The sequence below is a fragment of the Lepidochelys olivacea genome (assembly GCF_965140295.1).
Source record: "Lepidochelys olivacea isolate rLepOli2 genome assembly, chromosome: 9".
Classification (NCBI taxonomy): Eukaryota; Metazoa; Chordata; order Testudines; family Cheloniidae; genus Lepidochelys; species Lepidochelys olivacea.
The window spans coordinates 48,546,884-48,574,865 of NC_140419.1; the positions used below are offsets into that span (position 1 = coordinate 48,546,884).

At 43.7% G+C, this 27,982-nt stretch overlaps 1 protein-coding gene across 5 annotated transcripts in view; it reads left to right on the plus strand.

Moving 5' to 3' along the window:
- STAG1 (STAG1 cohesin complex component) overlaps positions 1-27,982 on the plus strand; it is a 381,779-nt gene that overhangs the window by 274,436 nt on the left and 79,361 nt on the right. For all 5 annotated transcript variants that reach the window (XM_084638723.1, XM_084638721.1, XM_084638725.1 and 2 more), the window contains 3 exons: positions 1,572-1,659; positions 3,835-3,915; positions 18,753-18,845. In XM_084638723.1, coding sequence (XP_084494849.1) covers positions 1,572-1,659; positions 3,835-3,915; positions 18,753-18,845 — 262 coding nt within the window. The remainder of the gene's footprint in view (positions 1-1,571; positions 1,660-3,834; positions 3,916-18,752; positions 18,846-27,982) is intronic.

The following is a 27,982-nucleotide window of genomic DNA, read 5'->3' on the forward strand; positions in this document are numbered from 1 at the left end:
GGCAGGCCTAAGCCCAGGCATAGAGCAAAGATCTGGTCTGCCTTCAGTTGCCATGGAAACAGAGAACACCCCCTGTGAAGACTGTCTGTCATTGAGGGTTCTAGAATGAAAATTCATAAACAAGACAGAATTTTTATTTTCTCCTTCCCTACAGAAATAAACTGTTTCGGCATGACTGCATCTACACTAGGAGGTTGTGTACTGCTTTAACTCTGTTGGTATTATTCAAATGGTACGACTTTTGTGTGGACAAGTCTTTGTGCTTTGTTGAATCAGAGTCAGTGTACACAACGTTATTCAGAGACAGTAACCTGGGAGCCTAGAATTTATATAATACACATCTTATTGTCATGGAGCCAAGCCTACCTGAAATTCAACTTTTATGTGCGAGGGTTGTTTTTTTTTGTTGTTTTTTTTTGTCTTTAGGGTCTTCTACAATTCTGCTTTTCAAGAGCTTTTAATTAAATGACAATATGAGTGGTTACAAACCAATAGCAGAGACTGCCCAAATATTTCCTCACTTTTCAGTACAAGAGGATTAGTTTTTATAACTGCGTATAATAATCAGTGCTTCAGCAATAAGAGTGTAGCTTTACATTAAGGCCACGTCTATACTTACTGGAGATCTATGCTGCTCTGATGGATGCAGCGAGGGTTGATTTAGAGGGTCTGGTGAAGATCCGCTAAATCAATGGCATAGTGCTCTCCGGTCGACTCCACTACTCCATCAGAATGAGAAGAGTAAGGTTAGTCGATGGGAGAGTGTCTCCCATTGACACATCGCGGTGTAGACACCGCAGTAAGTCAACCTAAGCTACGTTGACTCCAGTTAACATTCACGTAGCTGGAGTAGTGTAACTTAGGTTGACTTATCATGGTAGTGTAGACAAGGCCTAAGTCATTGAAATCAGTGAGGTTGTACATAGGTGCAGGCATCCACCCATATGCTTCTCTTTGCAGGATCAGGCCCTTGTAACCTGATGTGAAGTGACTGGTCTCATGAGCTTTTCTCAGTACTCTTCCTCTCCAGTCTCCTGTGACTAGATCCCTTCTGTCTTACATTAGATGTTTTAGAACATTTACTATTTTAAAATTAAATATTTTATTGGAAATAACTGGAGAAAAATACCTAAATTTAGTTTGCCTAAAATTATTTTTCATTTAAAATATTCTATTTTACTTCCCTTGTGGGTATCTGCCACAATGCCTGAGAAATGTCTGCTGAAGTTCCAGCAGTGTTTAGAATCTCAGAAGTAAGCTGATTTAGAGGCAAGTTCGAGACATGATAGTTTGACCATGATTCAGCTACCTCTGTGTATATATAAAGGTGTATGGTTTGCATTGATTTTAGTTCTGCATTAGCAAAAACCTCTTGTGGTAAAATATTCCTAATTTATGAAAAAGCACAACTTCAAATTTTAATGTAGTGTGAACTAACTTATACAAGTGTCTTTCAAACTGCTCTGTTGTCTCAACATTGCAAACAAATACTGAACTATTGATTTGAGTCGCAAAGACCGTTTTCTTCTCATGAAACTCAACTAATGTCTTTTTATTGCCTCTTCTTTTAGTGCTCATGATCTCACAAAGTGGGATCTGTTTAGTAACTGCTACAGATTACTGAGGACTGGAATTGAACATGGAGCTATGCCAGAGCAGGTACAATTAACAATATATACATTATATCGTTTGGGGGAGTTAAACGCTTTATGAGTGTTAATAGAATAATCATAGAGAAGCACAATAAGTTGATGCCCTAGCCTTTAAACCACAGTTTAAACCATGCTTTTTGGTCACACAGTGAAATTAATTTTAATGAAATTCCTGGATTTTCAATGAAAGGTCGCTATTAGTGAGGTGCAGGGCCGGGAGTCAGGAGACTTGGGTTCTGTTCTTGGCTCTGCAGCTGACTCACTGTGTGACTTTAACCAAGTCACTTAGGCCCAGGTCTTCAAAGGCATTCAGGCATTGCTATGCCTAAATACCTTTAAAAAACTGGTCCTTAAATCTTCCCGTGCCTCAGTTTCCTCCTCTATAAAATGAAGATAACGTTATGTACTCTGCTATGGAATGTGCTACATACATGCTAGGTAAGATTAGAATTATGATTACACTGTAATGCTGGCTCAGTGACCATTTAAGTATTTGTCCACAGTGGAACAATCACTGGGCCAGAGAGCAAGAATGACTTTGTAGTCCAGTGGTTAGGACACCCATGTAGGAGACCCAGCATCCAGTGCCCCTGCACCAGTCACTCATCATTCAACAGGAGACATGGAAGGAGTCCCACCTCAGAGTATCCCATAGCTTAGTGGTAAGAGTAGTCTTCTGAGGGGTAGGAGACCCCGGTCAGATCCTTTCTCCCCCTATGATGGAGAGAGGAATTGAACCTGGATCCCCTAAATCCCAGGCCAGTGCTCTAATGACTGGGCTAAAAGTTATAAGGTTGGCACCTCCTCCTCCAATAGCTTCTTGCTAAAATGGCTTAAGGTGCCTAACTGTAAAGAAGGTTCCTGGCTTCAGAATTGCAAGCGGAACTAGCTGCTTCCCTGGATCCCAGACTAAGAAGCCTGTCTCTAGCATGCACTCCTGATCAGCATCTCCCATTCGCTGTCTTAGGTGGCTCCCCACCTACCGTTCTTGCTTTTATGAATTGCAGTTTAAGGCACCTGTCTCTCCTTATTCATCATATAGGAGCTTAGGTGCCTAAGTCAGGCTTTGGCAATCACAATGATTTTTCCAGGCACCTAATAGTTAGGCATTGTGACGCTGAGCGTGACAGCACCTAACTCCTTTTGAGCATTCAGCCCTATATTTCTGAGCTGAAACACCCTCCTCAGGTCTCTCTAAAGCTGCTGCTGAGAGGCTACAGAGGGGTCAGCCAGCAGGACAGCCTGGTTCATGCTGGAACCATGCTGCCCAGGGAGAAGAGACTGGCAGAGTAACAACTGTCTTTATAACTGTCAACTGTCCTTTGGTTCTGTGTTTTAGTAGGGGTGTGACCCCCTTCCAAATTGCTCCCATTTGAGGGCCAGTGGAAAGAAAACACTGAAAAGTGAATCTCATAGAGTTTTCCTCACGAGCCCTCAACAGCGGTATTTTTGCAGAATGGGATAATTTGGCCTTTAGTACTATCCTCACATAAAACTTCATTGTGAAGTACTTAGGGCTGCCACAGACATAACACACCTGACAAAAAACCTTCAGCATAGAGAAATAAAAAGTTAAGTACTCTTCCAGTATAGCTTCTCTGTCCATAGACATACTTCTATGTTCATTTCTGCTGATTATGGGACACATCGCTGATCTGGACAAGATTTTGAGAGGAAGTCACCGTTGTCCTTTAATTTTCTTACTGAATTACAGGTGACACCTCCCACTGATATCTCTGTAGCACTAATATTATCCCTGCCATCTCCATGAGACGTGTGTTCTCTTTGATTTGCGTCATGTTACCAGACTGTCATACTGACAGTTTAAGAATTTGATGGATTAAAACATGCTTTTACATGGAGATATCCAGATGCTGGGTCATACTTTTGTCATGTTCAGACTTGCCTCTGTGCCTTTCTTTACTCTGCTCTGACAGACAAAGAATCTGTTACAGTTTTCCTTCCCAGCACCTACAATTTTTTCCCCCACCAAATGCGGTAAATGATCTTTACTTATACTAAGACAGCTAAGGGGTAAAATCATACCTTTGAAAATGAGAAGTGCTACACGAGAGCTATTATCACTTCTTTTCCAAAATTCTTCATAAACTCTAACTAAATTTTAGACTTGTACTTGATGCCTTCCCATTTATTGGCATTCTTTGTGTTCCCTCTATTACAGATAGTTGTTCAGGCACTACAGTGTTCCCATTACTCTATTCTCTGGCAGCTGGTGAAAATCACAGAAGGCTCCCCCTCCAAAGTAAGTAAAAATTCCTATATATACAGCTGTTACTGAAGAAGTTTAACCTTGCTTAGGTCACTAAGTACATTGGGCCTGATTCCCCATTCCCTGCATTATGTGCAGTCATTTTTACACCAGTGCAAAGTGGGTGTAAATCATTACCATTCTGATTTACTAGCATTTAATACCCACTTTGACCAGACAGAGTACAGGGCAATGGAGGATCTGCCCCTGTTCTGTATTGGAAGTTGATCCTGGTTGATTTTTCATTTCTGAAGATGTCTAATACACTTCTCTAAGGGCACAGACGCCTGAGCCAGAGATTAAGTGTTGGTGATACAGCTTATCTAATTAGAATGGATTGCAGTTCGGGAAATAATGTTGATTTGTAGCATCACAGATAACTGAACATCTACATGGTATTTAGTTTTTAATGAATAACTATATTTTTAATGTTGCCAAAGGCAAATGTAAGTTTGCTAGTAGTGGATGTTACTAATGAAGCACTAAGCAATAACTATCAGCATTATTAAAGCAGAAAGGTCTCTTCGTAATATTAATGTTATTGTTTTAAAACAATGGCACAGAACTAAACCTAATTATCATAAAACCATGGGCAGCAGCAAACACTTTGCACACACAAAGTCCTGGACTGTCCAACATCTTATCTCTATACACGCATCACCTCCCGAAAGACCCCTTGTGCTCCTGACTTGCATTGCAGTTTTTTCTTTATGTAACAGATACAGCCTTCCCATGTCAAATTAAACTCTTACAGTTTGTTCCTTAGTCATATTAATAAAGAGTCTGATTAAGAAAAGCATCTCTATTCAGGACAGGACTTAAGCATATGTTTAAGTGTTTCTGGAATGGGGCCAAAATGTGAAGCAATGTCTGCTATGTCAGTGTAACTGTGCTATAAAACTGGGACACAAAGAACTTTTCCACCTTCTAAGGATCAGCCTCTTTGTAAAACGAAAGGAAGTTGTAGCTCATTATAAAAATTATTTTTAGTACCCTATATCAATGAATAAGCATGTACTAAATATGATTCTGACACAGGAGGTAAGAGACAACTGCATTCTAGCATGCATAATTATCCAGTAGGACACATTAAAAAAATCCTACAAATGATTTTAAATTATTTTATTTCAGACTCACTTTGTAATGCATATATTTTACTGCATAAAAACAAAAAAGAGCTCACTTTCCCATCTCTTTGAAAGAAAGAAATGCACAAGTAGGTTAAGATATCCCCAGTAACACTGTATAAAATGCTGAGTCTAGACAAGAGGCAAATGCAAATTTTATTGTAGAAAGAGTTCTAGGAAATGACTCATGCTCTAAGCAAGCAGGAATGCAAATGTTGTAAAGATGTTCTTGTGTATGTATCCTTATTCAAACTAATTCTTTTAATAGTAGGTCAATCCATATTACATTGATGCAGCTAGACAGGCTTGAATTAGAAAAAGTACCATTCCTAGAGTTTTTATATATTTGTAATTAGATGGCACAAACTGTGAAAGACCATTTGCAATATAAATTAATTCTACATTTGGAAGCCTGTAATTTACCTTTTTTAGTTTTATTAGTTTCTAAATTTTCTGTTCTAACTTTTGGACTTTTCCTTTCCTATATGTGCATTGATCATGTGCTGAATCATTTAAAAGTAATTGGATAGAATTTTGAATGACATCATACTAATAAGTAATACAGCTGTGGAGCTGTTACTATTTGGATGGCTTGGATTTGTCCCCAGAATGGCACAAAGTCTACTGGAATGTGTCTGAGGTTTGCTCTTCCTGATCAAATGAAAAGGAGCATTATGTTGTCTTTATTCCAAAGCCAGAGACAACATCCTTCATCTGGTGACTTCTGCTCACTTTTCCAAAAACCTCAGCCTGGCTAACAGCGGAAGGCAAGGTAAAGGGAAGCACCTCAGAGAGAAGCAAGGTGCAGCATCTGTTGCTCATATGTGCTTTCACAGATTCTAAGGCCAGCAGGGACCATTGTGATCATCTGATCTGACCTCCTGTATAACACAGACAATAGATGTTCCCCAAATTAATTCCTAGCACAGATCTTTTAGAAAAACATCCAAACTTGATTTAAAAATTGTCAGTGATGGAGAATTCACCCTTGGTAAATTGTTCCAATGGTTAATTACCTTTACCATTAAAAAATCATGCCTTATTTCAAGTCTGAATGTGTCTAGCTTCAACTTCCAGCCATTGGGTTGTAGTAGACCTTCCTCTGCTAGACTGAAGAGCTCATTATTAAATATTTGTTCCTGTCAGTCTCTGTGGATAGACTGAGCACTGCTCCTCTGGACTGGAGCAGGTGAGCTTAATCCAGCTAATTAAAGAGCTGGGCTATACCTGGGTCTATGAAGGGCTGCTAGGAGGCAGCTGAGAGGGAAGGACTCTGACGGGCTGAGTCCTGCTCAGCAAAGGCCACACAGGAGTGGACCTAACTCTTGTGGTGAGTCCCTGGAGTAAGGGAGGGTTTGGGGAAGCAATCCTGTGGCTGCTGCTCCAAGGCGGGAACAGAACTGGCTGAGGCTAAGATGATGCCAGGAGCTGGGCGTGGTTGCCATGAAGACAGGGGGACAGGTACTGACTTAAGACTGCATTCTGGTTGGTTGGTTGTTTAACCTTTATTGTAAAAGAATAAACCTCTTCAACTGAGACTGGGCTTGGCAGCCCATGTTTGGAGCCAAGGTGAATCGGCAACCATCCCAGTGATACCTAATCTACCCCTAGACTAAGTAGAAAGATGGAGTTGGTGATCAGCCTGTTAGTGGCAAGGCAGCAGCAGCAGGTAGCCACTATGCAGAAACAGCAAGAACACCAGCACCAGACCCAGACTTTGCTGATGCAGATGATGGAAAAATCAGCAGAAACAGCAGGAGGCCCGGTTCACTACACAACAGAGTTGGCAAGAAGTCCACTCCAAACAATAGGCGTGGATACAGAAGTGGTTGGGCTGTGTCACACCTGGTAGTGCAATTGGTGATGAGACTCGGGTCCAGTTGGCTCCGGGCCTTGCAAAGCTTGGACCACAATATGACCCGGCGGCCTTCCTCCAGACATTCGAGTGAGTGGCAAAGGCAGCAGACTGGGAGGAGTCTGTTTGGGCAGTCTACATAGCACAGTTTCTGAATGGGGAGGTGCAGGTGGCTTACTGGGTAATAAGTGATGAGCTGGCCAACTCCTACCCGGTGGTGAAGGTAGCTATCCTGGACTGGTTAGGGTTGACTCCAGAAGCTTATAGGCACAGGTTCCTGGTGGAACCGTTCCCCCAAGGGGCACATCTGCAGCCTCTTGACGTGGTGTGTCTGCCCAGAGACGAGGTCAGGGGAGGAAGTTCTGGGTCAGGTGGTCCTTGAACAGTTCCTGAAAGTTCTGCCAAAGAGGCACAGAGCTGGGTAAAGTGCTTCCAGCCGGCCCCAGTGGAGGAAGCGGTGGAGTGAGCTGAAGCCATCTCTGAGTGACCAGGACAATGTAATAAACTGAGGGGAGTTCACCAGGGGGTAACCCAGGGAAGCCCTCAAGTGGGAAAGACCCTGAGTATCCTAAACTCTGGAGGCACACAGCACCTCCAAGGGTTCTGGAAATACTAGTGGGAAGGGACCAAGGGGCTCTGGGGTTTGCTTCCCTCATGGCCAGGCCAGGCATATTAAAAAAAAAAATTGCTCAATTATGAACTGTGACTACCTAAACTGTTACTACAGTGGGACCAAGCTGTGGGGTCCACTCTGAGAGTCCAGATGGGCACACAGTGGGTAGTAGCAGTTAAGGTGGGAGGAACTGTAGTTAAGGGACTTATTTTGGGTGCACTCTCATTCTGGAAGACCAGTTGAAGTTAAATAGCCTGGACAGACACCTCCCAATGAATGTCTCCTGTATCTATGGTGAGATCCAAGTCTACCCCACTGCAGAAGTTAAGCTGGAGGCACGGAGTTGGAGAGCTTGACTGCATGTCCGGGTGGTAAAGGGCGCGTTGGCCCATAGTTCTGGGGAGAGACTGGGTGGGTTTCTCAGCCCTCATGCAAAAGGGGCTAGGACAGCAGCCTGGGACCAGGAGGGTCCAGGACCATCTAGGAAAGGAGGTAAGGGGGCTGGGAGCCAGAGTAAGGATGGCAAAGGGGGACTGAAAGGGAGAACACAATTTTCCCCGAGGCCTGAGGGACCATCTTAGGAAGTGTCAACAGGAGTTGGACAAGGTAAGTACCTCACCGGAGAAAATCATCAGCCAACTTGTCAGGTTAGAACAAGAGTTGGTCCGGGTGCAGGTGGGAGCCAAGGGGCAGAGGAAACAATGCTTGGCCCTGCACAAGAATTGGCCCAGGTTCAGAGAGGGAAAACTCAGCAGGATACAGTGAGGACGCAGACGGAGCCCTAAGTGCAGCAGGATACAGCAGGGACCCAGACTGAACCCCAGGCATAGGAGAGTAAAGTGAGGAACCAGACGGAGGACCTAGATAGAATTATGCTTAGCAGAGTACAGAGGGGACCCAGACAGAGCCCTTGGTTCATCAGGATACTGTAAGGACCCAAATAGAATCCCAAATTCAGCAGGGTACCTTAGAGACCCTGACGGAGTCCTGAGCTCAGCAATGTACAGCAGGGACCCAGACAGAGTCCCAAACTCAGTAGGGTGCCGTGGGAACCCAGCCTGCACTACCTGCTGAACAAGCTAGCATGGGGACTCAGACAGGACCCCTCCAACAGGAGAAGTCCTAGAAGGGGGCTGGGGTAGGAACCAGGATACCAGGGCGGGGAGAACCAGAATTGGATTCAGTAGTCCAGGAGAGCTGGCTGTATTTCAAGGAATCCCTGTTGAGGTTACAGGGACAAACCATCCCGATGAGTCGAAAGAATAGTAAATATGGCAGGCGACCAGCTTGGCTTAATGGTGAAATCCTAGCGGATCTTAAACATAAAAAAGAAGCTTACAAGAAGTGGAAGGTTGGACATATGACCAGGGAAGAGTATAAAAATATTGCTCGGGCATGTAGGAATGATATCAGGAGGGCCAAATCGCACCTGGAGCTGCAGCTAGCCAGAGATGTCAAGAGTAACAAGAAGGGTTTCTTCAGGTATGTTGGCAACAAGAAGAAAGCCAAAGAATATGTGGGCCCCTTACTGAATGAGGGAGGCAACCTAGTGACAGAGGATGTGGAAAAAGCTAATGTACTCAATGCTTTTTTTTCCTCTGTCTTCACTAACAAGGTCAGCTCCCAGACTGCTGCGCTGGGCATCACAAAATGGGGAAGAGATGGCCAGCCCTCTGTGGAGATAGAGGTGGTTAGGGACTATTTAGAAAAGCTGGATGTGCACAAGTCCATGGGGCCGGACGAGTTGCATCCAAGAGTGCTGAAGGAATTGGCGGCTGTGATTGCAGAGCCATTGGCCATTACCTTTGAAAACTCGTGGCGAACCGGAGAAGTCCCGGATGACTGGAAAAAGGCTAATGTAGTGCCAATGTTTAAAAAAGGGAAGAAGGAGGATCCTGGGAACTACAGGCCAGTCAGCCTCACCTCAGTCTCTGGAAAAATCATGGAGCAGGTCCTCAAAGAATCAATCCTGAAGCACTTTCATGAGAGGAAAGTGATCAGGAACAGCCAGCATGGATTCACCAAGGGAAGGTCATGCCTGACTAATCTAATTGCCTTTTATGATGAGATTACTGGTTCTGTGGATGAAGGGAAAGCAGTGGATGTATTGTTTCTTGACTTTAGCAAAGCTTTTGACACGGTCTCCCACAGTATTCTTGTCAGCAAGTTAAGGAAGTATGGGCTGGATGAATGCACTATAAGGTGGGTAGAAAGCTGGCTAGATTGTCGGGCTCAACGGGTAGTGATCAATGGCTCCATGTCTAGTTGGCAGCCGGTATCAAGTGGAGTGCCCCAAGGGTCGGTCCTGGGGCCGGTTTTGTTCAATATCTTCATAAATGATCTGGAGGATGGTGTGGATTGCACTCTCAGCAAATTTGCGGATGATACTAAACTGGGAGGAGTGGTAGATACGCTGGAGGGGAGGGATAGGATACAGAAGGACCTAGACAAATTGGAGGATTGGGCCAAAAGAAATCTGATGAGGTTCAATAAGGATAAGTGCAGGGTCCTGCACTTAGGACGGAAGAACCCAATGCACAGCTACAGACTAGGGACCGAATGGCAGTTCTGCGGAAAAGGACCTAGGGGTGACAGTGGACGAGAAGCTGGATATGAGTCAGCAGTGTGCCCTTGTTGCCAAGAAGGCCAATGGCATTTTGGGATGTATAAGTAGGGGCATAGCGAGCAGATCGAGGGACGTGATCGTTCCCCTCTATTCGACGTTGGTGAGGCCTCATCTGGAGTACTGTGTCCAGTTTTGGGCCCCACACTTCAAGAAGGATGTGGATAAATTGGAGAGAGTCCAGCGAAGGGCAACAAAAATGATTAGGGGACTGGAACACATGAGTTATGAGGAGAGGCTGAGGGAGCTGGGATTGTTTAGCCTGCAGAAGAGAAGAATGAGGGGGGATTTGATAGCTGCTTTCAACTACCTGAAAGGGGGTTCCAAAGAGGATGGCTCTAGACTGTTCTCAATGGTAGCAGATGACAGAACGAGGAGTAATGGTCTCAAGTTGCAGTGGGGGAGGTTTAGATTGGATATTAGGAAAAACTTTTTCACTAAGAGGGTGGTGAAACACTGGAATGCGTTACCTAGGGAGGTGGTAGAATCTCCTTCCTTAGAGGTTTTTAAGGTCAGGCTTGACAAAGCCCTGGCTGGGATGATTTAACTGGGAATTGGTCCTGCTTCGAGCAGGGGGTTGGACTAGATGACCTTCTGGGGTCCCTTCCAACCCTGATATTCTATGATTCTATGATTCCAGCAGTAGTTACACCAGTACCAAATAACCAGTAAAATAACCTCTCTACTCCTACTTGAGATTCCCCCATTTATGCATCCCAGGATTGCATTAGCTCTTTTAGCCACAGCATCACACTGGGAGCTCATGTTCAGCTGATTGTCCACCACAACCCCCAAATCTTTTTCAGAGTCACTGCTTCCCAGGATAGAATGCCACATCCTGTAAGAATGCCTACATTCTTTGTCCTAGGTTTACATTTAGCTGTATTAAAACACATGTTGTTTGCTTGTGCCCAATTTACCAAATGATCCAGATCACTCTGTATCTGTGATCTGTTCTTTTCTTTATTTACCACTCCCCTAGTTTTTGTGTCATCTGCAATCTTTATCACTGATGATTTTATGTTGCTTCCAAGTCTTGATAAAAACGTTAAATGGTATAGGGCCAAGAACCGATCCCTGCAGGATCCCACTGGAAACAGACCTGCTCGATGACAATTCACCATTTACAGTTACATTTTGAGACCTATCAGTTAGCAAGTTTTTAATCCATTAGTTTGTGTAGCAGGCCTGAGATTTGGTATGCTGACTGAGCACAAATCCAGTCTGCTGTATGTCTGCCTTTCCTTCATTTTGGGAGCCATTTGATCCATGTTCTTTTTGCCATGGGTTGGAATTACCACATTTCAGTGTGTGTTAGAGATTATTCACTTCTGATGGGTAATCCAATTCCATCCCGTCAGGCACAAATCTGGTCATAGTAATCCATGCATTTGTGACCTTCCAGGTTTGACTGTTTCAACTCCTTATAGTGGGAATGAAGCCAAACTTGATGAAATAAGCTGAAACTGCTACAAAATGCAGCAGCCCATTTGTTGAGTAACACAGATGGCTATGAACATACTGCCTCTGCTCTGCCCTCAGCGTTGGCTCCCCATCACTTACAGAGCCAAATTCAGTTTCTGTCATGGTATTCAGAATGATCCATCAGATTGTCCCAATTCTAGGAGATCATCTCTTCTTCCTTGACCATGACTTCCTACAACAGCTACATTCCATCAGAATTATGACCAACAGAAGATGGAACTTTCTTGAGAGTGGGACCCAAATTTTGTAAGTCACTTTTAGAGAGATAAAAATGGTCACTAGCCTCACAGCTTTCAAAACTAAATGCAAAACCTATTTACTTGTGTTACCAAATGTCTTCATGTAATCCTCACATATATGTGGAGGAGAGAAGGAATGAGGCAAAAAACATTCTAGTTTTCAAGCTACTTTTACAGGAAGGGAAAGAGAGAGAAAAATGTTTGTTAGTTGTAGTTCTTATATTTAATTGGGAGGTGCTCAGTCACTACAGTGAAGAGGAGCATATAAGTACCTAGACAGATTTTTCCCTGCTTGGGTTTTGAGCACTGTCACTCGCAAGGTTCTGGACACATTAGTAGAATATTATGCCACATCTTGTGTGCTGCATCCTTCTCCTTTTTGCTGATGGGGTTGTTGATGTTTCCTTTTAGGAAGACAGGGTGCCAGTTGCTTTAAAGCAGTGGTTCTCAACCTTTCCAGACTACTGCACCCCTTTCAGGAGCCTGATTTATCTTGCATACCTCCAAGTTTCACCTCACTTAAAAACTTCTTGCTTACAAAATCAGACATAAAAATACAAAAGTGTCACAGCACACTATTACTGAAAAAAATGCTTACTTTCTCATTTTTATCATATAATTATAAAATAAATTGATTGGAATATAAATATTGTACTTACATTCCAGTGTATAGTATACAGAGCAGCATAAACAAGTCATTGTCTGTATGAAATTTTAGTTAGACTTCACTCGTGCTTTCTATATAGCCTGTTGCAAAACCAGGCAAATATCTAGATTAGTTGATGTACCCCCTGGAAGATCTCTGCTTACTCCTAGGGGTACATGTACCCCCATTGAGAACCATTGCTTTAGAGGAGTCACTCTTTTCCTCTGCTCAAAAAGTCATCTTTTCACATTGGGAATCTTGCTAAGCATTAACCCGAATCTAAACTTCCATTTTTGGTTACAAATATGAAAAAGGTTGTGATCATACAACTTTTGAGTATCTTGATCTTGTCAGTCAGGACTCCTATCTGGGTTCAGTACAGAGACTGTATTTATTGTGCTGATCAATGGTCTTCACCTAATGTTGGATAAAGATTTTGTGCCCAGCTGATATTAGATCTATCAGCTGCCTTCAAAACTGTGGATTTTTAACATGCCTGTGGAGCCTGGCAGGAATGGATTGGACTGTCCTTGGATTGCTTTGTGATTTACTCACATGAAGATCCTGGAGAGTAGTATGGGCAATTGCTCTTCTGCACTGAGGGCCAACATGTGAACTACCACAGAGTTCTGTGCTGTCACTGTCTTATTCAGTGGGTGTGCAAGGTCATTAAGAGAGCCATTTAAAGAGATGTTTAATATGTTGATAACACACCAGTGCTGTCCATCTTGCCCAGGCGAAGCGTGCTCCTGGTGACTGGGCTAGACTAGTGAACTTCGGAAAAGTTACAAAATTTTCCTTTTGTTGCTCTGTAACTTTCCAAAGTTGAGGAAAATGTTACAGAGTGGAAAATGAAAAAAACATAAAATTGAAGAAAACTAAATCCTGGACATTATTTGTTCTATTGCGTCTTGGACAAATGTTAATTATAATCTTCAGTCTCTGTACTGAACTCATAAGTATTTTATGGAACCTAGGGCTGGAATACGATCAAAGTTATGTCAATATTTAAAAAGAGTAAACAGGATGACCCAAGTAACAAATGACTGGTTAGCCTGATATTAATCACAGGCAAAATCATGGAATGGCTGATACAGTACTCTACCAATAAACAGTTAAAGGTCAGAAACAAAATTAATACCAATAAATATCACTGAATGGAAAACAGACAAACCTGATACTGTTCTTGACATGTTTGCACGTTTGGCTGTTAAAGATAACCATACTGATATAATGCATTATGGCTTCTGTTTAAGATTATACAAACTCACTATGGTCCGTATTCAAAGGATTAAAAACTCCTTAACTCTTAGATCTCAAAAGTAATTGTAAATGGAGAACCACCATCATCCACTGGGGTTGTTTCTAATGGAGTCCCACAGGGATCTATTCTCAGCCCAATACTATTTAATATTTTTATCAATGACCTAGAAGAAAATGAAAAGTCATTTAAAGACTGCAAATGATACAAAGATTGGTAGTAAATAATGATGAGGTCTGGTCACTGTTACAGAGTAATGTGGATCACTTGAGAAACTGAATGCAATTAGACAACAGGCATTTTAATACATCCAAATACAAGAACCTACATCTGGGAACAAGAATGTAGGTCACAAAGGATCAGGGACTCATCCTGGAAGCAGTGACTTTGGAAAAGTTTTAGGGGCCATTGTAGCTAGCCAACTGAACATGAGTTCCCAATGTGATGCAGTGGCCAAAAGGGCTAACACGATACTTGGCTGTGTTAATAGAGGAGTCCTGAGTAGGACCAAGGAGGTGATAATACCTTGGTATATGTCATTGGTAAGACTACTACTGGAATACTGTGTCCAAATCTGGTATCCACACTTTAAAAAGTCTATTGAAAAACTGGAAAAGATTCAGAGAATAATTCATAAATAATTAGTGGTTGAGGAGCTAACTCTATTTACCAAAGAGAATATTAAGAAACACCTTGATCATGGACTACACAGGCAGAAGATACCTAACACTAGTGGCTGGAATATGTTGGGGAAGAGTCAACATGGCTTTTGTGAAGGGAAATCTTGCCTCACCAATGTAATTACTTGAGTGTCAACAAGCATGTTTTTTTCTGTTTTACTGTTTTACTTCGTTAGTCCTGAAAAATAAGTATTAAAAAATACTTTGGCAGGTACAGAGCCTTCATCAAAAGTGGTGGCTCGTTCAATTAAATCACAGGCAGCTTCTGCAGGCTTTCTGGCCCAGATGCCCATCCTGTACATTAGTAAGGTGGCAACCTGGTCTTCGATCCACACATTTACTTCCCACTGTGCCATCGCTCCTCAGTCTAGAGATGATGCCAGATGTGGACAGGTTGTCCTACAATCTCTGTTTGAGTAGATGCCAAACCCACCTCCAGCTTGAACTGTGTGTCACCTGAAGTGGAATGGACATGTGAATCACTTTTGAAGAATTAAAAACAGTTACCTGACTTTTCCATAAATACTGTTGTTTAGGGAATGTTACACATCTCCATTCCACCATCCACCCTCCTTCCACTGGAGTCTCTCCAGGACAGGGATGGCCAACCTGAGCCTGAAAAGGAGCCAGAATTTACCAATGTACATTGCCAAAGAGCCACAGTAATATGTCAGCAGCCCCCCGTCAGCTCCCCCATCCCACTCCCAGTGCCTCCCACCCACCAGCAGCCTCGCTGATCAGTACCTCCCCCGTCTCCCTGCACCCCCCAATCAGCTGTTTTGTGGCATGCAGGAAGTTGTGGAGGGGAGGAGCGAGGGCACGGCGGGGGAGGGGGCGGGAAGGGTGGAGTGGGGGCAGAGCCAGGGGTTGAGGAGTGAGCACCCCCTGGAACATTGGAAAGTTGGCGCCTGTAGCTCCAGTCCCAGAGTCGGTACCTATACAAGGAGCCGCCTATTAACTTCTGAAGAGCCACATGTGGCTCCGGAGCCACAGGTTGGCCACCCCTGCTCCAGGAGGAAGGAACTCAGGAGGGTTGGGGGCAATGGGGCCCTTTATAACTGCATGCACTGGCGCAAGGCAGGGGCACTCATGCTGCCCTAACAGGTACTGCTGAGCAAAAAACCTTTGATAACTATGAATGAGGTATTCAAACAGCTACAATGGAATGGACATATGCAACACATATCTTGAAGACCAACAGTTAAGGAAAAGTAGGTAACCATCTTTCCCATCGCCCAAATCTATAATTCCATCGGATATCCCCACCGATCCATCAGTTACCCACACACTTCCCAATGCACCATTCCCAATGAATCCTCCGTTCTCCAGTCCCTCAAACCTCCCTCCCTCTGGTCCCCAAGTCGTTAATTCCTGTTCCTGGGCCAGTACGTCAGCAGGTTTTTCTACAAAGCAAGCTTGCCTTTCTAGCTCCCCTCTCTGCAGATTGTTAGGACCTTGTGATGTTGTTGGACTTGATTCATGTTTATTGATATTTAACAGATTTTTCTTTTCCTGTTGAATTATCCTGGTACCAAGTTCTAGATAAATACCATGTAGGTTTACTTTGTCGTCTTAAATTTTTGTTTGAAAACTTTTAAAATTGAAATCTAAATTTAAAATTCAATTTTGTAGCTGGTATCTGTATTTAAAAATATCTTGGATGTGGTGATAGTATATTCTTATTATTGTTTATTATCAGAGTGGTACCTAGACCCTTTTGCAAAGTTCCAATTGTGCTAGGTGCAATACAGACAGTGCCTCTCCAGAGAGCTCCTTGTTTTCTTTTCATTGCCTCTCCATTTTTGCTTGGAGAGCTGTAGGCTTGATTGTGTGTGAAATTATTTGTCAACTCTTTTATTTTTCTTGTCCTGGCAATCTATTATTAATAGATTGGGAATGGAGGTTTAATATATTATTAATAATAGGGGGGGAATACCAAAGAAACCCACCATAATAGCATTGAGCTTCAAAAACAGGAACTACACAAAAATTAGGAAGCTAGTTTAAATGGAAATTAAAAGGAACACTCAAAGGAGTGAAATCCCTGAAAACTGCATGGAAACTATTTAAAAACATCATAATAGAGTTTCAAATTAAATGTATATTGCAGATAAAATAAAAACCGTAAGAGGACCAGAAAAGTTCCACCATCGCTAAACGGGAGGAAAAGAGGTGGTTAGAGGCAAAAAGACATCCTTTCAAAATTGGAAGTCAAATGCTAGTGAGGAAAATAAAAAGGAGTATAAATTTTGGCAAGTTAAGTGTAAAAATATAATTAGGCAGACCAAAAAGGAATTTGAAGAGCAAATACCAAAAGACCCAAAAGCTAATGCAAAAAGTTTTTTAAAGTAATCAGGCAGGAAGCCTGACAAACAGTCAATAGGACCTCTGGAGAATCAAGGTGCTGAAGTAGCACTCAAGGAAGGTAAGGCCGTTGTGGAGAAGCTAAATTAATTCTTTCCATTGATCTTCAGTACAAAGGATGTGAAGGAGTTTCCCACACCCAAACTATTCTTTTTAGATGACTAATCTGAAGAACTCTCCTAGACTGAGGTGTCAGTTGAGGAGGTTTTGGAACAGATTGATAAACAGTAATAAGTCATCAGGGCCAGATAGTATTCACCCAAGAATTCTGAAGGAACTAAGATATGAAATTGCAGAACTACTGACTGTTATGTAACCTATCACTTAAATCATCTTCTTTTCCAGATGACTGAAGGATAACTAATGTAGTGCCAATTTAAAAAAAATGGCTCCAGGCCAGTAAGCCTAACTTCAGTACCAGGCAAATTGATTGACATTATAGTAAAGAACAGAATTTTAGACCCATAGATGAACACATTATATTCGGCTTTTCTAAAGTGAAATCATGCCTCACCAACCTATTAGAATTCCGTGAGAGTGCAACAGGCACATGGACAGTGATCCAGGGGGATCCAGTTGATATAGTGTATTGGACTTTTAGAAAGCCTTTGACAAGGTCCTACACCAAAGGCTCTTAAGCAAAGTAAACTGCCCTAGGTTAAGAGGGAAGGTCGCCTTATGGATCAGTAACTGATTAAAAGATAGGAAACAAAGGGTAGGAATAAATGATAAGTTTTCACAATGGAGAGTGATACATAACAGGGTCCCTCAAGGATCTGTACTGGGATCAGTGCTGTTCAACATGTTCGTAAATGACCTGGAAAAGGGGGTAAAGAGTGAGGTGGCAAAGTTTGCAGACAGTACAAAATTACTCAAGATAGTTAAGTCCAAAGCTGACTGCAAAGGATTACAAAGGGATCTCACAAAATTGGGTTACTAGGCAAGAAAATTGGTGATGAAATTTGATGTTGGTAAATGCAAAGTAATGCCCACTGGAAAACATAATCCAAAAATACATACACAATGATGGGATGTAAACTGGCTGTTACTTCTCAAGCAAGAGACCTTGAAGTCATCATGGATACTACTATGAAAATATCCACTCAATGGGCTGCATTAGTCAAAAAAGCTAACAGAATGTTAGCAAACACTAGGAAAGGGATAGTAAATAAGACAGAAAAATACCATAATGCAACTATATAAATCCATGGGATATCCACACCTGGAATACTGCATGCAGTTCTGGTCACCCCATCTCAAAAAAGTTATATTAGAATTGAAAAAAGTATAGCGAAGTATAGAGAATCAATGCAAAATGATTAGGGATGTGGAACAGCTTCCATATGAGGAGACATTAACAAGACTGGGACTGTTCATCTTAGAAAAGAGATGACTGAGGTGGTATGATAAAGGGCTATAAAATCATGACTGGTGTGGAGAAAGTGAATAAGGAAATGTTATTTACTCCTTCACATAATACAAGGACCCAGGGATAACCCAATGAAATTAATAAGTAGCAGGTTTAAAACAAACATAAGGAAGTACTTCTTCACACAAACACAGTCAATCTGTGGAACTTGTGGATGATGTGAAGCCAAAACTATAACTGTGTTCAAAAAAGAATTTTATAAGTTCATGGAGGATAGGTCCATCAGTGCCTGTTAGCCAAGATGGTCAGGGACACATCCCCATCTCCAGATTTAGGGTGTCCCTAAACCTCTCACTGCCAGAAGCTGGGACTTGATGACAGGGGATGGATCACTCACTAATTGCCTTGTTCCGTTCATTCCCTCTGAAGTATCTGGCACCAGCCACTGTCAGAAGACAGGATACTGGGCTAGATGGACCATTTGTCTGACCCAGAATGGCCATTCTCATGATCTTATGTTTTAGTCCTCTAATATTAAAGAATATTATCCCTTTTCGATGTTTATTCAGGAGGACTTGTTGGTATTGAGGAAAACTGTGAAATCCTTTCTGGCTGTCTGCCAGCAGTGCCTATCGAATGTCAACACTCCAGTCAAAGAACAGGTAAGAAATGCACTCACATGTTCTTTACAAACGTTTGATTATTTAAGCATAGCAAGAACCAAGAAGAAGTTTTTATTAGATCAGTCTTGTGATGAAACAATCTTCTGTGCTATTCTTTTTAATAAACCAAACAAACTGTCCATAGAAATATATTCATACAGACTCTTTCTGAGCACACCATAACACATCTAGAGCCAAATTCATCCTGCACCATAGGCAACAAAATGCAATATCCCACGGGTACATGCTGTGACAGTTCTTCACTTCTGTGTCTGTGCCAAATTGAGAGTGGAGAACTCTGATACTTCTAGAGCTGCAAGCCATTGGCTCCAGTAAGGCATGCTGCACTCTTCCCCAACAGGAGAACCAGTGTCTCCCGTACCAGTTCTTTTATTGCCACTATGATATAGGAATACCCTGGAGGACACTGAATCAGTGATCTCAGATGTTGTTTTACAATAGTCTTTCTATTTACAAATAGCCACTTCTTCTTAAGGAAAACTCAGTTTTTCTTAAAAATTGATATATCCTGTCAGTGTCTCTTCCTGTTAGTTCCTAACTCAAAAAATCATATTTGGGGAATATTTTAGTTCTCATAATGTTCACTTCCTTGAGACTCAGGGCTTACTGCTTCCTTCCCTGTTTCCCAGGTTGGTTGAAATTCTGTGTGCGTGCGCACATGCATTATGATTGTATGGGTAGGCAGCAGATTTTCATAGTTGAGTGTAATTGCCCATTACTGTGTATTAGCTATTGGAAGGGTCTCCTGTCAGAATTGGCCCTTATATATAAAGGTTTATCAATATTTTGTGCAATCTCATCAAAAGACAATATAAAGTTTGCTTCACAATATCTATGTTCTGTAAAACTAGGTTGGTTTGCATTAATTTTGTCAGTATCCTTTAATATATTCCTGAAGGCTTTCCCAGGAACTTGCCCAGCATCAATGTGAGGCTAACCATCCTGTCGTTACCTAGATTATCCCATTTATCCTTTTTAAATTTTGGCACATTACCTTTTCTCCATTTCTCTGAAACTTTCCCGGTGTTCTAGGATTTGTTAAACATCAACAGCTCCGAGATTTCCTTAGCCAATTTGTCTTAAACTTTTGGGTACAACTATCCCTTTCTGCAGATTTAAAATATTTAATTTTAGTAGCTGCTGCTAACATTCTGCCTAGTTACTGTTGACATAAAGCATATTTCATTATCACTGTAGGATGTGAATATGTCATCCAGCTTCTTTTCAAATTCAGATCAGAAATATTTATTGAACAGTTCTCCATTTTCTATATCAGCATTGACAATTTTACCATCCTTATCTAGTAATAGACCTATACCATTGCTAGGATTTCTTGATTTTGTTCCTGAGATCTTTTTTAAATTCCTTTGTATTGTCCTTAACCCTAGTGGCCAAAATTTTTTTCACTGATATCTTTAGCTTCCCTTATCAAATTGTCTGTATTTCATAACTGCTAATTTATAGTCATTGCTGTCAACTTCCCCTGTTTCCATTTGTTTGAGTGATAAAATTTTATTACTGCATTCATTTCCCTTCTTATCTAGGATGGCTTTTTACTCTCATTTTAAATCAAAAAAGCCTTATTTTGTGATTGTCAGATTGTGGGTTTTTTGGTGTATCTGATAAAGTTTTCTTAAACAACTGCAAATTATAATTCACATTGTTTTGTCTAAGTTTCTCCTCCCGGTCAGTTTTGTTCATAATTGTTTTCAACTTCGGACAATTGGGCCTTTTAAAGCACTGATTTTTAGAAGCTCCAAGGACATTTCACACTGGTAGCATTAATCCTCCATCATATGTCCCCCAGATTGAAAGCACCCATGATAATTCAGTTTTTCTTTCTACATGGTATAAATAGATGTTTAAAGAGCTGTTCATCCTGTTGTCTAGTCTTATTTGGTGTCTAAAACAGATGTTTAGCTGGTTTTGTGCTTTATCATTTGCAACTCTGAGCCAGAAGCATTCCAGGTCCTGCATTTCAGAACTGTGAATTATTCAAAAGCTGCTAATAGTATCTTTGATGTACAGTGACATTGCCCTTCCCTCCTGCATGCTCTATTTTTCCCAATAAGGTGTAGCCAGTGATTTTAACATTCCAGTCATGTGACTCATCCCACCAGATTTCCATAATACTATTTGTGTCAAATTTCTTTTAAAAAATGAGTATTTCTAATTCCTGTTGTTTATTTCCCAGGCTTCAAGCATAGATATGTAGACAATTAAAGAATTTCTTCTCTTTATCCCTTGACACCTTGATCCTTTACATTCATGATACATGGAGTCTGAGTTATGTGTTTTTGTATTTGCATTTTGCTTCCCCCTTAATACTCTTCTCTTTTGTTGCTAGTTGAATGCTCTCCTGACTAGTCCATCCTTGGTTCCCCATCTACTAAATCCAAACCATACTCTGGTGATTTGGGGAATAAGACTGCACAATTTATGAATTGTGTGTGAGATTATGAATTCCTAGAATTCCAAAAGGATAACAAAGGAGGTATATTGACTTAAGTGGAGACATACTGAACTCTATACAAAAGAGTCTCTGGCTCCCACCCAGGAGAACTGGTTTATCAGAGGACCAGTCACCTAGCAATGAAGTCAACTGGTAAGAGTCTGGGATCACTTGTTGAAGCTAAATGGAGTCACCTGACAGAGGAGACTGCAAGGTTATACAGAGCAGAAGCTGCTCTACTGGCTCTCTCTCTCTGGCTATTTTTATCAGCTTAAGATGAGGGAAGCTGCTGCAGGAGCTGGGTGAGGTAAGGGGGCAGAGGAGCTGACTATCTGAAGTCGGGATGGTCCCCCAAAGGAAGGGTGAGCTAGAGAGAGAGAAATGCATGTAGGGTTTATTATTTTTGCGTGTGTCTTTATATTTCTCAGGTGAGTAAATAAAACCCAATAATGTGTTAAATGTCTGTGCAAAGTGTGTGTTTGTTATGGGCTACATCTACCACATGGCTCCAGAGAGACCTAAACTGTAACCCAGCAGGCTCACACATTCAATGGAATCCTGGCAGAGGCTGTGCTTAAGCTGCAGGTGGAGTCTAAGTTGTCAGTGCTGGTTCCAGGGGCTGGGCAGCTGGGTCCTGTGTTTCTAACTCTCAGATGGGAGTGTTAGACAGAGGATCTTCACTCTGAGTGTATGCCTAGGGGCCCTAAGACTGGGATAGTGCCTGGGCTCTGTTCAGATTCTAGAGCAGGGATCTCAAACACGCGGCCCGTGGGGTTATTTTCTGCGGCCCGACAGCTCCCTGCGGCGGCACACCCACCCCCTCCCCCGCACAGTGTTTACCTAGAGCGGCTCCAGCCCGGTGCCCCCGCGCCACTCCAGGAAGCAGTTCCCCGTTCCTGGCCAATGGGAGCTTCGGGGGAGGTACCTGGAGGAGTGGCCAGGGCAACACATAGACCCCTGTGGCCCCCCCAGGTCCCAGCCGCTTCCTGGAGCGGCGCGGGGGCGGGGCAGGCAGGCAGGGAGCCTGTCCTGCCCCTGGTGTGCGTCGGGCCGGACCCACTCCCCGAATCCCTCCTGCACCCCAACCCCCTGTCCTGAGCCCCCTGATGCACCCCACACCCCTCCTGCACCCCAACCCCCTGCCCTGAGCCACCTGCCGCACCCCACACCCCTCCTGCACCCCAACCCCCTGCCCTGAGCCACCTGCCGCACCCAGATCCCCTGACCCACCCTGCACCCCGACCCCGTGCCCTGAGCCCCCTGACACACCCCTCCTGCACCCCTGCCCTGAGCCCCCTGCTGCACCCTGCACCCCCTGGGGGCAGGGAGGGGGCGGAGTTGGGATGGGAATTTTGGGGAAGGGGTTGGAATGGGGGCAGGGAAGAGGCGGGGCAGGGGCGGGGCCTCTTGGAAGGGGTGGAGGGGGGGCAGCGGGGGGGGGTCAGTGGTGCAGCCCACGGGCTAATGTACTAGTCCTCAGTGACCCTCGTGGTCATTTGAGTTTGAGACCCCTGCTCTAGAGATTTAAAACACATGGGTAATCAGATCCCCACACAGCCATCTGGTGGGCTGCTAGCAGTGGGAGCTCGACCAAATCTGTGACACATATGTTGTCCTCTCCCCATAAAAGGTGACCCAAAGTTCCACATATATAAAATCCTCTACTTTTGCCTAGCCACTTATCTAGCCAACAGTTCACTCCAGTATCATCTCTGTCTTATTTTGCTCTGTAACAGGAAGAATCCCAGAGAAGAGCATTTGGACTTTCCTCTCCTTCAGCTCCCTTCCGAGATCCTTGAGGTCTTTGAAAATCTGCAAAGCGTCATCTGAAGTTCTCATTCATACCAATATATAACATATGCAGGTGGAGCCTTGCCCACTGTCTTCTGGATCCCATCCAGTCTTGCTTATCTTGTCTTCACTACAGGAAGAGAGCACGCCATCCTTTTGTCCCTTGCAGAAGATTCTGTCCCTTCTTCTTAATGTCATGCCTCCATTGAGGATTGTCCGTCTTCTTTGGACAGTCAGAAATCTTTTCCTGGTCATGCTTGGCATCCTCGTCGATTGGGCTGAATGTCCATCCTCAAGTGTGGCCCATGTAGACTCCTGTTCCTTTCCTCTGGCTAAATCTTCAGAGACATATCTGCGGTTGCCATGCTGAGTACCTGATAGTGATGGGATACCTCTAGATGAGTAGAATTCCTCCTGTTTCTCTTTCCTTGCATGGTCACAGACTGCCCATCTTCTGCTTCTGGCCATGTTGAATGCTTCCTTGTGCTCTTTCCTCAAGTGGCCATGAATTGCCAATCCTCCACTCTAGTTTCTATTCTATCCTGCTCCCTCATATCCTGTTCCTTTTTCTTGCTGGATCTGTGGTAGTGATGCTTGAATTCAGTTTTCCAGGAACTTTTCTGCCTCTCTGATGCAGTGCAGGCTCTGTAGTTCAAGAACATGACTCTTTTCTTCCATTTTATCCATCAGCTTGCACTTCATGCATAGGAATTATCTTCTGGCAGGAAGCAGAACATAGCACATCCCATCCATTGCAAGTCACAATAATTTTTCCATTGCTGACCATCATCTTGTCTGGTGTAGTATACATGTACCCTAGACAGAACAGTGTCTAACCTCCCTGTGACAGAGTGTACTAGGCATTCACTATTTGCTGCCAGAGGCCCCATCATCTTGGCACACCTTGCCCTAAGAAGGTGCCCTGCTGGTAGGGAAGAGCAGGGAGTTCATATCTCCAGGAGAGAGGCCTTTCATGATCAGCTGCAGGTAGAACCAGAGTTGGTCCTGTGGTACCTAGAAGGGCCAAGAGTAGGCAGAAGCCAATTAGAGCCCAGCATGCGAGATAAAAAGAGCTGACAGCTTCCACTAGGGATGAATTCTGAGTTAAACCAGGACAGGGAAGAAACATTCTCCCTGCACTAACTCAGGTAAACCGCCTAGTCAGGAGCCTCACTTTGACAACATTGGCCTTAAGTATCAGGGGATAGCCATGTTAGTCTGTATCCACAAAAACAACAAGGAGTCCAGTGGCACCTTAAAGACTAACAGATTTATTTGGTCATAAGCTTTCGTGGGTAAAAAAAACACTTCTTCAGATGCATGGAGTGAAAATGACACATGCAGGCAGTGGTGAGCTGGAGCCAGTTCGCACTGGTTCGCTAGAACCGGTTTTTAAACTTAGAAGCCGTTTTAGAACCAGTTGTTCCACAAGGGACAACCAGTTCTAAAAGGGCTTCTAAATTTAACCGGCCAAAAGTGGTGCCTTAGGCAATGACTCCATGGGTGCTCCAGCCCTGGAACACCCAAGGGGAAAATTTGGTGGGTGCAGAGCACCCACCAGCAGCTCCCCGGCCCCAGCTCACCTCCGTTCCACCTCCTCCCCTGAACGCACCGCCCCGCTCTGCTTCTCCGCCCCCTCTAGGCTTCCCGCGAATCAGCTGTTCGCGCGGGAAGCCAGGGCAGGCTGAGAAGCAGAGCGGGGCGGTGCGTTCAGGGGAGGAGGTGGAGCGGAGGTGAGCTGGGGCCAGGGAGCTGAGCGTGGAGCACGCAGGGAGTCGGTGCCTAAGGCACCACTTTTGATGTGATCAGTGGGGGGAACGCCACTCCCCCCTAGCTATGCTCCCCTGCCCCTAGGAGCCAGAGGGACCTGCCAGATTCTTCTTGGGAGCTGCCCCAGGTAAGCACCGCCAGGACTCCCCACCTCGCCTCCCAGCAGGTACCTCTGGCTCTTAGGGGTGGGGTGGGCACCCACTATGGTGGCCCACGAGACCCTCCTGCCCGGTTCTGGGAGCAGACAGGGGAGGGGGGTGGATGGGGCAGGGGTCCTGGGGGGGGGCGTCAAGGAACGCGGGGGGGTTGGATGGGGCAGGAGTCGTGGTCACTCTAATGACCAGTGATTTAATTTGTATGCACAAACATGGAGCTGATAGCTTTTAGTGTGACTCAGCACCAGTCCCTCAGCTCTTTGACTGTCTCTTGACCCTCATGTTCTCTGGGCTTTCTCTTCAGTCAAGTTCCATCTATCAGATATCTTGGCCTGTCATATTCCTCGGGACAGATTCAAGTTATCTACTGTTTCTAGATTCATGAAGGATCAACTTAACTTCCACTCACCAGTGAACCTGAAACTAGTCCTCACAAAGCTGTGGGATATCATTTCAGACCCCTAAGGAGTACACCTTTTAATACCCACCTCTGAAAACACTTCACTGTGACTATCAGCTGCACCAGAAGAGTGAGTGAGCTTCAAGCATTAATGGCTGGATCTCCTACAGAGTCAGCGATTTTAAAGCCTGACCTTGACTGTCATCTAGTCTGACCTGTTCCATAATACAGCCATAGTTTTCACACACTGTGTTCCTGCATTTAGCCCAACAACTTGTGATTGAATAAGACCATGCTGTATAGAAATATATCCAGTCTTGATAAAACTCTTGTTAGAGAGCTTATTCCTTCACTCTCCCACTTCCCTGGTCCTTCTCGCATGAACAAAGAGCAACAATACCCGAAGTCCAAAGGTGCAAACAATTAGATGTTTATTGGGGTGAATTTCCAGCAAGCTTAAATCCAAGTTCCTTTTTCCTTATTTTCGAATCCCAATTTACTTCCTGTTTGCCCCTAATTTATATAGTAATATTCTTAGCTATACCTTAACCAATCATTTTACTGAAATTTAACTAACCAATCCTAACATATTGTAACATGATTAGCTAACCAATTATATCCCACCAGCTTCATTAGTTTACACCCAGCAAAATTAATTATACAGCAGACAGAAACAATCACAGAACCAGACAGAGACCATGCCAATAAACAATAGCAAAGTGGGAACTATAATGACAAAACAATACAGAGGTGAGGATTTCACAACTTCATCTATAAAGGCATAAGAGTTTCCCAGCTGTGTCTGTTGATAAGTGAGTTCTTACCAGACAGAAAACTATCAACCTAAATTTTCTTTTACATCTTCTAGGCACTTCCCTTTCTCTGGAGGTGATAGGCGCTATCAGGACAGGATTGTATTCCTAACAGCCCAATAGCACCTTCTTTCAATGTGACTAGTTTGGAATGTGAGGATGTGACCGGTTGCTTCCCAGCTTATGGCTGCTTCTGTCGCTTAGCCAAAGGCCTTAGCCTAAGAACAGGGCCTCAGACTGTCACAGTAAGAGAAGGACCTTACACTGGCAGACAGTGATTTTGATTCTTTCTTTTATACCTCTAACTAGCCAAGTGATAAGAATACAACTAAATTCTTAAAGTACAGGCCTTTGCAGACAGGCCTGAATATCTATATCCTAACAACTCTAGATCGGGGTGGGCAAACTGGCCCGAGGGCTGCATCCAGCCCTCCAGATGTTTTAATCCGGCCCTCGAGCTCCCATTGGGGAGGGGAGGCAGGGGCTTGCCCCGCTCTGTGGGGCTCCCAGAAGCAGCAGCATGTCCCCCCCTCCGGCACTTATGTGTAGGGGCATCCAGAGGGCTCTGCATGCTGCCTCCACCCCAAGCGCAGCCCCCGCAGCTCCCATTGACCAGGAACCGCGGCCAATGGGAGCTGCAGGGGTGGCACCTGCGGAAGGGGCACCACGTAGAGCTGCCTGGCCATGCCTTCGTGTAGGAGCCAGAGGGGGGAGAAATGCTGCTGCTTCTGAAAGCTGCTTGAGGTAAGCACCGCCCAGAGCCTGCACCCCTGACCCCCTCCCTCTCCCCAACCTCCTGCCCCAGCCCTGATCCCACCCTCTGAACTCCTCGGTCCCAGCCCGGAGCATCCTCCTGAACCCCCAACCCCTCATTCCCAGCTCCACCCCAGAGCCCACACCCCCAGCCAGAGCCCCAGTTTCGTGAGCATTCATGGCCTGCCATACAATTTCCATACCCAGATGTGGCCCTTGGGCCAAAAAGTTTGCCCACCCCTGCTCTAGATAATGGAGAATTCAGTACATCTCTTGTTAAGCTGCTTCAGTGATTAATTACCCTCACTTCTAAAATATACAACTTATTTCTAGTTTGAAATTTTTAATCTTTGAATTTTAGCCACTGGATCTTTTTATATCATTGTCTTCTACTTTGAAGAGCCATCTATGATCAGGTACTTTCCCTCTTTAGGTACTTATATACTGTGATTAAGTCACCTCTCATCGTCTCTTTGGTAAATTAAATAGATAGAGATCTTTTAATCTCTCATTTCAAGGCACATTTTCCAAACCTCAAATCATTCTTGTGGCTGGTCTCTGAATCTTCTCCAGTGTTTCAACTTCCTTTTTAAAAGTGTGGGCATCAGAATCAAACACGGTTACATAATATTCTAGTAGAGGTCTGACCAGTTCCATATACAGTGATAATGCCATCTCTCCACTCCCACTCGATAGTCTCCTAGTATTACATCCAAGGATTGTGCTCACTACATTGCACTGGGAGTTCATGTTCAGCTGGTTCTCTTAGATTACCTCAAAGCCCTTTTCAGAGTCCCCACTTTCCAGAATACAGTCCCTTGTCCTGTAAGTGTGACTACATTCTTGTTCCTAGACGTAGGACCATGCATTTGAGCATATTTCTTGTTTTAATTGCATCTAGATTACCAAGCAATCCAGATCACTCTATATAGTGACCTTGTCTTATTATTTACCACTCCACTAAACTTTATCAGCAATGATTT